The sequence below is a fragment of the Rhipicephalus sanguineus genome, chromosome 4 (assembly GCF_013339695.2).
Source record: "Rhipicephalus sanguineus isolate Rsan-2018 chromosome 4, BIME_Rsan_1.4, whole genome shotgun sequence".
Taxonomy (NCBI): Eukaryota; Metazoa; Arthropoda; class Arachnida; order Ixodida; family Ixodidae; genus Rhipicephalus; species Rhipicephalus sanguineus.
In genome coordinates, this window is record NC_051179.1 from 202,201,421 (window position 1) to 202,211,966 (window position 10,546).

At 49.3% G+C, this 10,546-nt stretch overlaps 1 protein-coding gene across 1 annotated transcript; it reads left to right on the forward strand.

Annotated features, from left to right (window-relative positions):
• Positions 1-9,094: 9,094 nt before the first annotated feature.
• Positions 9,095-10,195, forward strand: LOC119391988 (uncharacterized). Its single transcript, XM_037659626.1, has one exon. It carries the CDS (start codon positions 9,095-9,097, stop codon positions 10,193-10,195), a length of 1,101 nt encoding a protein of 366 aa, XP_037515554.1.
• The last annotated feature ends 351 nt before the right edge of the window (positions 10,196-10,546 follow it).

Below are 10,546 nucleotides of genomic sequence, written 5' to 3' on the forward strand. Positions count from 1 at the left end.
GCGTGGCTCTGGGGTAGACTGCCACGCACAATGACTGTCATGTCATGACTACACCAACCTAATTAATCGAGGCAGGTAAGATTTTTTTTTCTTTAAAGGATGATTGTGTAAGTACCCCCTCTGTCGCTCTCTCTGATAGGGGAAAGATCTATTTAGGTTTGTCCACGTGATGAATTGTAACATCATTGTGTTCCGCGCATGGCTGGTGTAACACTGTGTAACTGTATAAAAGCGAAGGCATTCAAAAGAAATAAACTGTTGGAAGTTCAGCGCTCTGTGTCCTCCTTTCTGTCCCCTCCTGTCGGCGGCACAATGGTGATGGAAGGCAAATATGGAGAATTGTTAGAGATGTAGTATGTTTAGAAGATAAACGCTATGTCACCTCATAAAATGTATCTGTTCACAATGCTAATGACTTTAATGATCATTTCTCAAGAATAGGTGTGAAATATACGAACAGTCTGCCCTTACAGTTTCCACAACCAGGCTTGAAAGATCTATTGAATGTGACTTTCAATTTCGTGAAATAACACTTGATGAAATAAAATCAATCGTAAGGAAGTTATCTGGAAATAAGGCATCTGGACCTGACGGTATTCATGTTCGGGTCTTGAAAAACAATATTGATATCTTGTGCAGGCCCCTTTGCCATATATTCAATCACGCAGTAAGCAAGAACTGTTACCCAGACGTATTGAAAGTTGGTAAAGTCATTCCAGCGTACCAATCTCGTGACCCGAACCGCCCGGGTAGTTATAGACCAATAACTATTCTCCGTACAGTGAACACTCTATTTGAAAAACTCATTGCGCTACAACTAAATGCATTTTTGAAAACAATAACATTATCTGCCCGCAGTAGCATGGTTTCATTCACACCTCGGCTATTGCTGTGAGGCTTTGGGCCCTAACATACAAAACTTATTTAAGACCTATACTGCAGTTACATAAACGTGTTTTAAGAATAATAACATTCTTCCCCGTCCATTACCCCAGCGGCATCCTATTCAATGACCTTCATATTCTCATTTACGGCGCTAAGAAATTATAAGGTAACTTGCCTAGTTCACAAAATACTGTATACAAACTTTCCACTACCCAACACGACATTCAACTTGCCGCGTGCAAACACCACGCAAACAAGTCAGTTAAATTTAAATCTTCCTCCCTGTAACAATGGCGAACGATTGTTAGAATTCTTCGGAGCTGCAACCTGGAACACTGTGCCTCTAGAAATAAAAACTACGCGTAATTTCAACCTTTCTTGCAAACGCTTTTTCTTGTCTAGTGAATTGTAACCACCTTTCCATACGTATATTGTACATCGCTGAAACTTCCATATGTATAAAAGCAATCATTTCATGACCAATCATGTGCGTTGATAACTTATATGTATTTTCTCTATTGGACCAGCTACTAGCCACGTAGGCTATCGGTCCAAATATTATGTACGCATTTTTTGCATACACGCCTTAATAAACAAATTTTAATTTTTGATTTTTTCAATGCTTGGGTTAGATTCCTCCTGAGATCCGAATTTTTATTCTTTGCATTCATCTTACCAACGCTGCCGATGTCACTTTTTCTTAACGCTCTCGCATTTAAATTACCGATGTCTCTTCTCGCCGTTACTGCGTAGGTATAAACTGTCAATCACCTGTGGTACGTACCGTACACCATGGCCCGTGGTAAACGGGTATGTGCCACACGCGTCTGGAGGAAAGGGTTGGACGACGTACGCAACAGGATTTTCACGTTATTCATGTCATGACCAGACAGTCATATTCGTCAAATCATCTTACCCTCCCATGACAATTTTGGTCTACACCAAGTTCAGGAGGCGATCACGAGAGTACCCAGACGTAGGCGGCTAGCTAGATAGATAGATATGTTGATACGTAGGTTTGATACGTAGGCAACGTAGAGACGTTGCTTTGAGCGTTTATACGCTCAAAGTGCCTTGGGTTCGCTAAGAAATGCTTCGCATTTAATACATATGTATGTGTTTCTATTGTACCAAACACCCAACCATTTAACCAAAGCGTGAATTTTTAAGTCTCCTGCATAGACCTAATGTCAGTGATGTGGCTTTTTGATTTTCCAGGAACGCCTAGAGCCCGGACCAGGACCCGGAAGGTGCTCACTCAACGTTCTATGAAGAGCGCTACCGCAGCAAAGCCCTCATGGGATTACCTTGGCCTTGTCAACGCCGTTTCTGAACTGCCCAGCTTGTCGGCCATATGTGCGCGTTTTGTGCTTGCTCTCACCACTGGACGTGAAATGCGTGGTTTGACAACAGTGCAATGTGCGTTAATGCGGGTGGGATATGGTGTGACGATGACCCGGCGACTCAAGCGAGCCTGCCGCTGTGTATTAGATGCGAAGCATTAGGGATGGTAAAATGGATGAACGATTAATCGATTAAAGGTCTACAATTATTCGACTAAACGTTTTCCGCCTGTCGATTAATCGAATTAATCGATTAAAACTATTCGATTAATCGATTACGGCACCCCCCACTCCCGCCCCCAACCTCGGCCCTTGGCCGGAGCGCATGACTGCGAGGCGCGCTATCCTGAGACGCAAATGCCGTGCACATCGCCTCTCTTTCACTGCTTTCACTACAGCGGGTATTTCTGCGCTAGCAGAACGAGCCCGCAGCTGGCGGTGGCCATACGCCATAGAGAAAGATATGAACTCGCCCTGATCTCCGTCGCGTACGGCGTCCAAGTCCAAGCACTCCCCAATGCTTCAAGCCCCGGCAGGTGGCGGCTCCACCCATCGAGGCAGAAATGAACTTGCCCGCTTCTCTCTGGCTCACAGTCTACTGCTGCTACTGCCTTCACCTCCTCTCCATTAAGCAGAGCCGCAAGGCAACGGCAGGCTGTAAACCACATTCGTGGCACAACTGACTGCCGGATTCTTGTGCTTGACACCACAACTTGTCCAATGGTTTGAAAAACGTCGCAGGTAGATGTGGCGTAGAAGTGGTTTTTTCGGTACCAAACAAATTAGGGGCTATTTGCGAACGTGTAGGGAGACAGGCAGAGGCCAAAAAAGAAAAGAAGGTTGTGGTGTCAAGCACAAGGATCCGGCAATCAGTTATGCCACGAATGTGGCTTACAGTTTACCGTTGTCTTGCGGCTCTGCTTATATAGGCCAAACGGGCCGATGTGTTGACGTGCGATTAAGGGAACATGCGGCCAACCTACGTTGTGATAGTTTTTCGCACATTTCTCAGCAGTATCAGAGGTGCGGCTGCACGCCGCAGTTTAGCCTCACAAGCATTATTTCAAGGCATCATGATAAGACGACTCGGGAAATAATCGAAGCATGGAACATTCAAAATAAAAAACAGTCTTGTATCAGGTGTCCCTCAATTGCGCTACAGGATAAAGAAATCCTGTACCTGAATGGTTAACGTGCTTTGGCTTTTGGTTGTTCTTTTTGTTGTTTTTTTGCGTTGTGTGTAGCCACGTGTGTGTATAAATCTGCTTTGTGATATGGAATGAACTTAAGTTGCGAGTCGGCGCTTTTGTTCGTGTGATGTTTCGTCTTTTCGTCTTCCTTGTTGCGCCGTTCTGAAGCCATGCGTATTATAGACCCTTTATGTAGTCCTCAACTTTACGCGTCGGTTTACCGAACGTCTAGCATCCAGTGCATTACTATTGAAGAAGTGACCTTGTAGCATTTAGTAATACTGTATGGTCGCATATTTATGGAGAAATACAGCTTTCAGCTAGAGGCTCCCGTCTTCTGCTGTGATAGGAAAGAAGGACAGTCGCGAAATTTATTTTGTGATGTCTGATATCTGTGAGATAGCGCTCACAGTTCAGGCTGTACGCACGATTGAAAAGGTGCGAGTGGCGCCGTGTTAAGGCAACGATCAGATGAAACGTGCGGCGTATACTGGCGCAGCTGCTGTTTATTCTAACCGGGAGGCAGAAACTCATGTCACTCTATTTCCCGCAGTTGCCTGTACCGATGGTCTGTTTGAGGCCAGTATGTTTCTGTGTAATCTCTGCATGGGTGACGCCAGCGCATGCGCGTCCCCTCCTCTCTTTCCTCTCCTACGCTCCCACCTCGCGCGCCTGTCGACCGCCTCCCCCGCTCGCCCTGTGAGAATTAACGGCCATGCTAGAGGGAAGACACGACGCGCGCAGCGTTCCGCTTCGCTTTCCACGACGCGAGGTCGGTAGCATTCCCAAAGAATGCCAACGGAACACGATCGTGCAAGTGCTCCGGCTTCGCATCGCCTCATGGTCCCGCAGGGTTTATCTCGATCCACTTCACTCCATGACGAGACGCGAGGCAGCCCTGGTGAGGCGTGCCCAACCTCACTCTTTGATGACACCCCATATTCAACACTACATACAAGGCAAGGACGAGTCTCCTGCCTGCGTGGCATGCGGTGGCTACCCGGATAACGCTCACGTTTTGTGGGATCGTACGGGAGGTCGTGCAGCCATGGGCGAGAGCCTTAAACACATACCTACCAATCTAAGACCTGCGACCTTCGAAGAATGACTCGCGGACTCTTCTCCAGACATCATGAAGGCACTACTCGGACATTTGAAACTTTTGGGCTTGTCTGATGGCTAAGCCTTGCCTTTTTTATTAGTGGACCCGGACTGGGATTTTATTACCAAGCACATGATGGGCACGCTGCATTCGCGGTACCATCGGGAAAACAATGGATGGTAAATAATACTTCTGTTTCCTCTGTTCCCGCGTCCTTATCGTCGCTAGGGCAGCTGTAGGTGTAGTTCTGCACATTGCGTCGCGTGAAAAGTGCAACGAAAATTCGAAAAAAAAAAAAGTCATTAAGCGCACATACCGACAATGTGTAATGCATGTCAAGAAACTCCTCTGAATATAGCACATGCGTCGACGGCCAGCCAATCGATGTGCGAGTGCAGCTTGAAAAAAGATGCTTGTACAACATAATTTCCTTCCTTGCGATAAAGCATAAATGAAGCACCAGATTGCTGTACCAGATTGCAGCTTATCAGTGTGACTGTACGTCACACTCAGTCTGTCCTCCTTTGTTCCCTTTCCCTCTCTTCATATCGCTCGCTTTAAAAAGGGCTCGAAATAAACCGCCTGCCTCTTTTGGTTGGCGCAGCTCTAGCCACCATGACTGCCTCCTTCTTTTAGAGACACCATACATGGTGTCAGAAGTGCCAAAACCTCGCCAAAATGGATACCGTCAAGCCTCCAGAGCAGCTGCAGTTCGCAGGCAACATACGAAGAAATTGGCCGATGTTCAAGCAAAAATTGGAAATTTTCTTCGCGGCGACGCCCACCAAACCACCCAGGACGAAAGCCACCAAAACAGCGATCCTGCTCAGCATCGCCGGTGAAGAAGCCCTCGACATCTACAACAACTTCTCGTTCGCAGAAGGTGAGAGCAATGAAGACTACCAGATAGTGCTGAGGAAATTCGAGGAGTATACTGTGTCGACGAGGGGAACGAGGTTTACGAGAGGCACGTTTTTCGCCTTCGCATGCAGAAGGAAGGAGATCCGTTTGAGCATTATTTGCGAGAGCTAAAAAAACAGGCGAAGCTATGCAGTTTTGGCACGCTAGAAGAATCCATGATAAGAGATCAGGTTGTTTTTGGCACAAACATCCCGAAGATCAGGGAGAAGATGCTTCGAGAAAAGGGCTTAACCTTACAGAAGGCGGAGCAGATGTGTAAAGCTGCCGAGGTTTCAGCACGACAGAATGCTGCTTGGTCGAGTCAAACGCTTCAAATAGACCACGCCCACCGGGCAGAGCAGAACCAAAAAAGATTTCGGTGCCAACAATGCAACAAGGAGCATGCGCAAAGGCAGTGTCCAGCATATGGCAAGGCATGCTTTGCTTGCAAGAAGCCGAACCATTTTGCCATATGCTGCAAGCGGCGCCCGAGGCGAAACATCGACCAAGTACAAGAAGTTCAGGCAGATGACGGATTTGACATTTTGGACATCGGTGTCTACGGTGTAAGCGACGGGGAAAGCGCAGACTGGACGGTGAGCAGAAAGATAAGCGGCCAGGAAATCAGATTCAAAGTGGACACAGGTTCACAAGCCAACATAATTCCTTGGTCTCTTTTCCGCCGTTTCAAGACAGCAGCGGGCTTGCAGAGAAGCAGTGCAGTTTTGAAGGCTTACAACGGCAGTGCCATCAAGCATGTCGGATGTGGCAGAGAACTGTTGCTACTAAGCGACGTGACAGAGGCTGTGACCTTCTTCGTAGTCAAAAAGGGTCGCCAGGCCATATTAGGGCTGCACGCATGTCAGCAATTTGGGCTTGTCCCGAAAGCTGTCGATTCGGTAAGGTGGAGCGAGCCGGCACCAGAAAAGGCCTTTCCAGACTTATTTCAGGGTACGGGCTGTGTCGGAAGGCGATACCGGATGGTCCTGCGGGAGGATGCTGTTCCAGTCGTGCACCCAGCCCGACGGGTACCGTTGGCCCTCAGGGAGCCTCTTCGACAAGAACTGGAACGCTTGGAAACGGCCTCCATTATCAAGAAGGTCGACGAACCGACAGAATAGGTGAGCCCTCTTGTTATTCTTGTAAATTTCAAGCTCCTTTTGCCTCTTGTTATTACTCGTTAGAAAGATGGGGCCCTTCGTGTCTGCATGGATCCGAGGGATATAAACAAGAACATAAAGCGTGAGCACTACCCTATGCCAACAAGGGAAGAGATTGAGGCAGAGCTGTCAAGTGCAAAATTTTTTTCGCGCCTAGATGCCAAGGCGGGTTTTCATCAAGTTCCATTGGACGCAGCTACATCACGAGTGTGCACTTTTGCGACCCCGTTCGGCCGGTACCGCTTCTTGCGCCTTCCGTTCGGAATTTCGTCAGCAAGCGAAGTTTTCCAGAAAACGCTAACAGAAATATTTGACGGGTTGGCAGGTGTGGGTACTGGGCTTGCTGCGTCCCGTCCGCAGTCAAAGCAAGGAAGACGGAGGCTTCAACTCGCAACAAACAACAACAACAATTTATTTAACTCTACGCTGCATACGGCGGGGTCGGTCCAGGCACACGAGACGACGAGGCGACGACCATGATCGGCGGCAGCAGCAATCGGCCAGCGCGGGTGGCAGCATCCGTCCTTCCTGGCGTCCCAGGCACGTCTCCCTTTTGAGTCGTACTCGCCCTGGTTCATTCCCGCGTCACCGCCGTCGGCATCGTCCTTCATCGCGACGTCGACCACCTCGACCTCTGGCTCCTCTTGCGCCGGTGTGTCCGGTTGCCCAAACGAGCGCAGCAGCCCTCTTCCAACGCCGATGATTGGGATCGCCACGCCCCTCGCTGCTAGGTAGCTAGCGGACTCGGCGTGTCCCCTCGCCGCGCAGTACACTGCCGAAGCTATGTCGAGGCGCTCCATCGTCTCCAGCAGCATTTGAAGTGCGGCCTCCATTATTGCTGGCAGTAGACGGGGCCGATTTCACGTTAGGCGCCAGTTGTGGGGTTCGGTGTCTACTTCAAGAAATGGGCCGTTCGTCGACGTCGGGATAACATAAGAAAACAATTTATTAGTAAGAACTGTAACGTTATGGCAACAGGGGCAAAACACAATGACAAGATTACTACTAAGTTCGACGCACAACTTCCGCGCCGGTCCCGCTAACCTTGGCCGCGGCGGACCGCACGCCGCGCACACACGCACACCTCAAGCAAGTTCGCCGAGCACTCCCCCTTGACAGCTCTCCGTGCCCGCTTATGAAGGTGGTCTGCATCCGGGCGCATGCGTAGTGGCCCTCGCTGCTGTGCCTTGTCACCGCCGGTGCTGACGCAGGCGAGGGTGGTGATCTGTTGATTATCGAGGGTTCCCCACAACATAGACGACATTTTAGTGTGGGGTGACAGCGACAATCAGCTCAACGAACGCCTGCAGGCCGTGCTGAAGCGGGAACAGAAAGCGGGTCTGACTTTTAACCTGCGGAAATGCGTTTTTGGCTTGAAATAAATTGAGTTCCTGGGTGACGTGATAGGTGAGCAAGGAATACGTGCGAGTCGCAACCTGGTTGAAAGCGTCCGTTCACTGCCGAGACCCACAGATAGGCACACTGTGCGCAGAATGATGGGCGTTGTCAACTACTTTCGCAAATATGTGCCGTCGCTGAGTGATAAGACAATCTTGCTGCGGGGCCTTGTGAAAGAAAACGTCACGTTTGAATGGACCACAGCGCATCAACGTGAATGGGAAGCAGTGTGCGACGCGTTAACAAACCCACCGTTACTCGCAGTCTTCGATGAGAAGAAGGATACTAAGATCACTGCGGACGCTTCGGGGACCGCTTTAGGCGCGGCGCTGCTGCAGAAACATGGCAATGACTGGCGTCCAGTGACGTATGCATCAAGAACATTAACCGATTGCGACACCCGTTACTCGCAAATCGAAAAGGGAACGCTCGGTATAGTGTTTGCATGCGAGAAGTTCCATCATTTTGTTTATGGTCGAAAGGTATAGATCGAAACTGACCATAGGCTCCTGCTGGCCATTTCTCAAAAAGGCACTAGAGACATGCCACCACGATTGCAGCGTTTTTTCATCAGGCTTTTGCAATATGATTACACTTTGCAATTCGTGCCTGGCAAGGACCTGGTTCTGGCGGACATGTTGTCGCGTGCACCTGTGCCATCGCAGTCATCGAGTGCCTTGACAGACGTCGACATCCATGCGACAGAGGTCGTCTCCGGCATCGTAAGCACGCCAATGAAAGTACGCCTGGAAAAGGAAACCAGGAACGACCCGTGTTTGAGCGAGGTGAGAGAACGAATCTCACGGGGTGAAGCCATCGAAGGTGTACTCAAGCCCTTTGCCGGAGAGCTGTCGGTGGTAGAAGGAGCATTACTCAAGGGCTGCAAAGTGGTAATACCCAAGGCAATGAGAGGAGAAATTCTTCGACGAATACATGATGGACACCTCGGACTAAATAAATGCAAGGCGAGAGCACGCAGATTGGTATTCTGGCCTGGACTCGGCAGTGCGATTGACTCCTTCATTCGGGGTTGCAGTACTTGCCACAGTGCGCATTCATAATGGAGACTGGTCACGCACAGCGACAGTAAGCGAGCAAGCAGCACCAAGATCTTACATGGTGAAGACGGAGGACCAGCGGATGCTGAGGCGAAATAGGCAACACCTGCTGCGCATACCCGGAAACGGTACAAGCGAGGATCAAGACCAGGACACCGAAAGCCCTGAAGACATGTTCGATCGGGATGCATACAAGCAGCCGAGTGAGCCCCTTCTCATGCAGCCAACCCCAGACAGGCCATGGCACCGAGTGGGAATTGACCTTTTTCAGTTCGGGGGAGCCTCCTATGTCATTGTATATGATGCCCACTCCAATTTCCCTGACGTAGAGAAGCTAAGAAGCACAACGACCAAAGAAGTAATAGATAAAATATCTGGCATCTTCTCACGGTACGGCACCCCGGTTGAAGTATGTACGGACAACGGGCCCCAGTTTGGATCGCAAGATTTCCGAGAATTCGCGCAAAAATATGACTTTCAGCACATCACATCGAGTCCAGAATTCCCGCGGTCAAATGGACTGGCAGAAAAGGGGGTCCAGATTGTTAAGCGCATCCTAAAGAACAATGACTCCCATGGGGACTTTTGGTTGGGTCTTTTGGCATATCGGTCATCCCCACTAGAAGATGGTCGCTCTCCGGGCGAACTACTGCAAGGCCGGCACCTTCGCACGACGCTTCCCAAGTACCAAGATGATCCCGGCACTACAGTGGAAAAGCATCGCCAGTCTTCGAAGGGAAAGGCACTACCACCGCTCGAAAGTGGAACTTCAGTGCGCATTCATAATGGAGACTGGTCACGCACAGCGACAGTAAGCGAGCAAGCAGCACCAAGATCTTACATGGTGAAGACGGAGGACCAGCGGATGCTGAGGCGAAATAGGCAACACCTGCTGCGCATACCCGGAAACGGTACAAGCGAGGATCAAGACCAGGACACCGAAAGCCCTGAAGACATGTTCGATCGGGACAAAAGCCAGGACTGCAATACACCGGGAGAACAAGCGCACCGAGACCAACAAGGCATGGTGGAGCCCACAACTATAACGCAAGGTGCCGACCATGAAGGTGACAACTTTTCTGATGTACGAAAGTCGACCAGGAAACGTACCGAACCTCGACGGTTGCATTACGACACAAACTTTCACCAAGTTTCCTAACATGTTGTTTTTTATTGAAACAGCAAGAGAAGATGTATCAGATTGCAGCTTATCAGTGTGACTGTACGTCACACTAAGTCTGTCCTCCTTTGTTCCCTTTCCCTCTCTTCATATCGCTCGCTTTAAAAAGGGCTCGAAATAAACCGCCTGCCTCTTTTGGTTGGCGCAGCTCTAGCCACCATGACTGCCTCCTTCTTTTAGAGACACAATACAAGTGCTTTCAAGGAGTATACAATAAAGCAAAAAAAATAGGGCCGCTATTATCACGCTGTCATGTGATGAAATGTGCATTGAGGCCAAATTTGTTTTCTTTTTATGCTGTTTTCATGCTTGATTTGCTTGTTTTGATCT

Coding starts and splice junctions, on each gene's coding strand:
- LOC119391988 (XM_037659626.1), top strand. CDS start 9,095: ATGGTGAAGACGGAGGACCAGCGGATGCTGAGGCGAAATAGGCAACAC.